We start from the raw sequence: 2,409 nt of genomic DNA, 5'->3' as shown, positions 1-2,409 counted from the left end.
AAGAAGAAGAAGTAGTATTTTTTTTCTTATACTCAGAAGCTGATCAAATATCGGGTTAAATATCGGTGGGGTGGCCGATGTCCGATATTCAGTTTTAAGGCCGATACCGATAGGGGGCCGATTATATTGTGCATCCCTAATAATAATAATAATAATAATTAGGTCTCTCTCTGTCAGCTAAAGGCATGTTTTAAAGTCTCTATAATCCAGTTAACAATTAATTGATTCCTGAATTAGTTGATGATTATTTCAGTTATTGTTCAACTGATTAATCCGATTAGTTGTTTCAGTTCTAATGTATACATTTTTAAGATTATTTACATCATATGTGTTTGATCTTGTAGAAATAAATAAGATTTTACATAATGAGGTCAATTGTGTGAGTAAAGGTAGTTCATTTTTTTGAGTAGAGTTAATGCATAAACTCTGACATAGATTGACCTAATTTTAAGGACAAATTACTCCAATTTTTAACTCTTTTTAACTGCTTTAAGGTAACTTTTTATTTACACCATTAAGTATGTGCCTAATATGTTATGGCTTTTTTTATTATTTTATGTTATTTTATGTTATTTAAGTTGTGGTTTTCCATTGTTCTTGCAACACAGATTATTTTTACATATTGTTGCTTTTTAGGAATAAAAATTAGAAGCTAAATGATTTCACTAAAATAACAGTGAAAAAAAATATTGCTTATGGATCCATGGATGTTTGGGCCATCTCTTGTTTTTTAGTTTTATTTTTTTTTATTCCTGCTATGATTTGCTTTAAATTCCACAGCTGATAAGGGTTGTAAACTAGAGGAGGAGCTGTCAGAGGATCAGGGCGGCAGGCTGGGCTCCCATCAGGCTGTGGAGCTGTCCGAGCAGCTGGGCGATCTTTGCTGTAAAGTGGGATGCTACAGCAAAGCTCTGGAGGCCTATCGCGCTCAGGTGAGACGTGCCAAAAGACTGAAAAATGTAGTTGGGTTTTTACTTTCTCTGCAGCCATTAACTGGATTTCATGGCTCTGATGCGGTTTAGCTGAAGGCTGCTGAAGCTTTGGGGAAACCTGCACGGGAGCTGGCTGTCATCCACGTGTCCCTGGCCGCCACCTACACAGACCTGAGGCAGCACAGCAGAGCAGTGGAGCACTACAGGAAGGAGCTTGCTCTGCGCCAAGGCAACCTCACCGAGGTGATCCTTCATAGCACGCAGCCTTCTCTTTAAAGGACGCTTTTACCATCTTTTACGGTACTTGTTTTCACTTCAGACATGTTTCTGATTTAGGAGTGCAGCACATGGCTGAACATTGCAGCAGCTCAGGAGGAGAGTGGCTGCATGTTGGAGGACATCGAAAGCAGCTACAGGTCGGCCCTAAGCTGTGCACAGGCGTCAGGACAAGCCAGGCTGCAGGTGAGTTAAAGAAAAAGGGCAGCTGTACCTGATGTTTATTATGGTGCACCTTAGTCACGGCTCAGTTTGCACTCTGTTTTCTTAGGTCCCAGTTGAATGGTTGTCGGCGGCAAAAAGAAAAAAATAATGACATTTCTTTTGGGAAAAAAAATAAGAAAGTTCAATTTAAACCAATCCCTCAAGCTATTTTTAAAATATAGATCCTTTTTTATGAACAAAATAAGTGTTAAACTGCCCTTAATTTGATGCTAAATTAAAGGCAAAACAAAACCGAAGCCTTTAATGACTTCATCTCTGATTTCTTTTTTTTTTTTTTTATTCAAGTTTTTTCTTTACTTGCTATGTCTTTAAGAACTTCTAAAGTTGTTAACTCTAGTTTTGTGCAAATGTAATTCAAATTATGGCACAAAAAATAAACTTAATGTTTCAGTAAACAAATTGTTTTGCATATATTTACGGTAATGAGAGTTAATGACTGGAGTTCTGATGTTACGCACACAATAAATAAACAAGGAAATAATAGAGCAAAGCAACGACTCGCTAGACTCGTGAAAAGAAACTGATGAAGTCCAAGATTCAGAGTTGAAAAGTGCAGAAAGCATTAGATGCCAAGAGGGATAAGAGACGAGCCGTGCGCAGAACACAATATTAACACTAGTTTTCACTAAAGCTACCAAACATTATTGTGTTCAGTGCAAGCAATCTTTTCAGATTAAAAACGAACATTTAAACACTATTTACCCTTTATTGCACAAGTTACCTTTTTGATCACTTGCATACTTAAGCCCCCCTCTCCCCTGAGGGAAGTCTAGAAGCACAAGATCTATATCCAGCCATTCAGCAAATATACTACTAGCTGGCTGTTCATGTTAATTTGGCATTTGACAAATTAGATCATTCCTTGATTTCTGTTACCTACTGTAAATTAGGTTGAAAAAAAGTTAAACGGCTAATTGAAAAGTTAAAAAGTAATGTTAAAAACATAATAACTGTAGTTATGGATGTTTTTTCTGAA

The 2,409-nt window shown here is 36.9% G+C and overlaps 1 protein-coding gene across 1 annotated transcript in view; it reads left to right on the top strand.

The window, feature by feature from the left end:
* Window positions 1–2,409, top strand: part of tonsl (tonsoku-like, DNA repair protein) — a 32,019-nt gene that overhangs the window by 5,041 nt on the left and 24,569 nt on the right. The window contains exons 8-10 of the mRNA XM_015385148.1: window positions 781–932; window positions 1,023–1,175; window positions 1,269–1,394. Coding sequence (XP_015240634.1) covers window positions 781–932; window positions 1,023–1,175; window positions 1,269–1,394 — 431 coding nt within the window. The remainder of the gene's footprint in view (window positions 1–780; window positions 933–1,022; window positions 1,176–1,268; window positions 1,395–2,409) is intronic.

This window comes from Cyprinodon variegatus, unplaced genomic scaffold (genome assembly GCF_000732505.1).
Source record: "Cyprinodon variegatus isolate N-32 unplaced genomic scaffold, C_variegatus-1.0 Scaffold332, whole genome shotgun sequence".
In the NCBI taxonomy this organism is placed as follows: Eukaryota; Metazoa; Chordata; class Actinopteri; order Cyprinodontiformes; family Cyprinodontidae; genus Cyprinodon; species Cyprinodon variegatus.
Note: the sequence above shows the minus strand (reverse complement) of the source record. Positions and strands in the feature narration are given on the sequence as shown.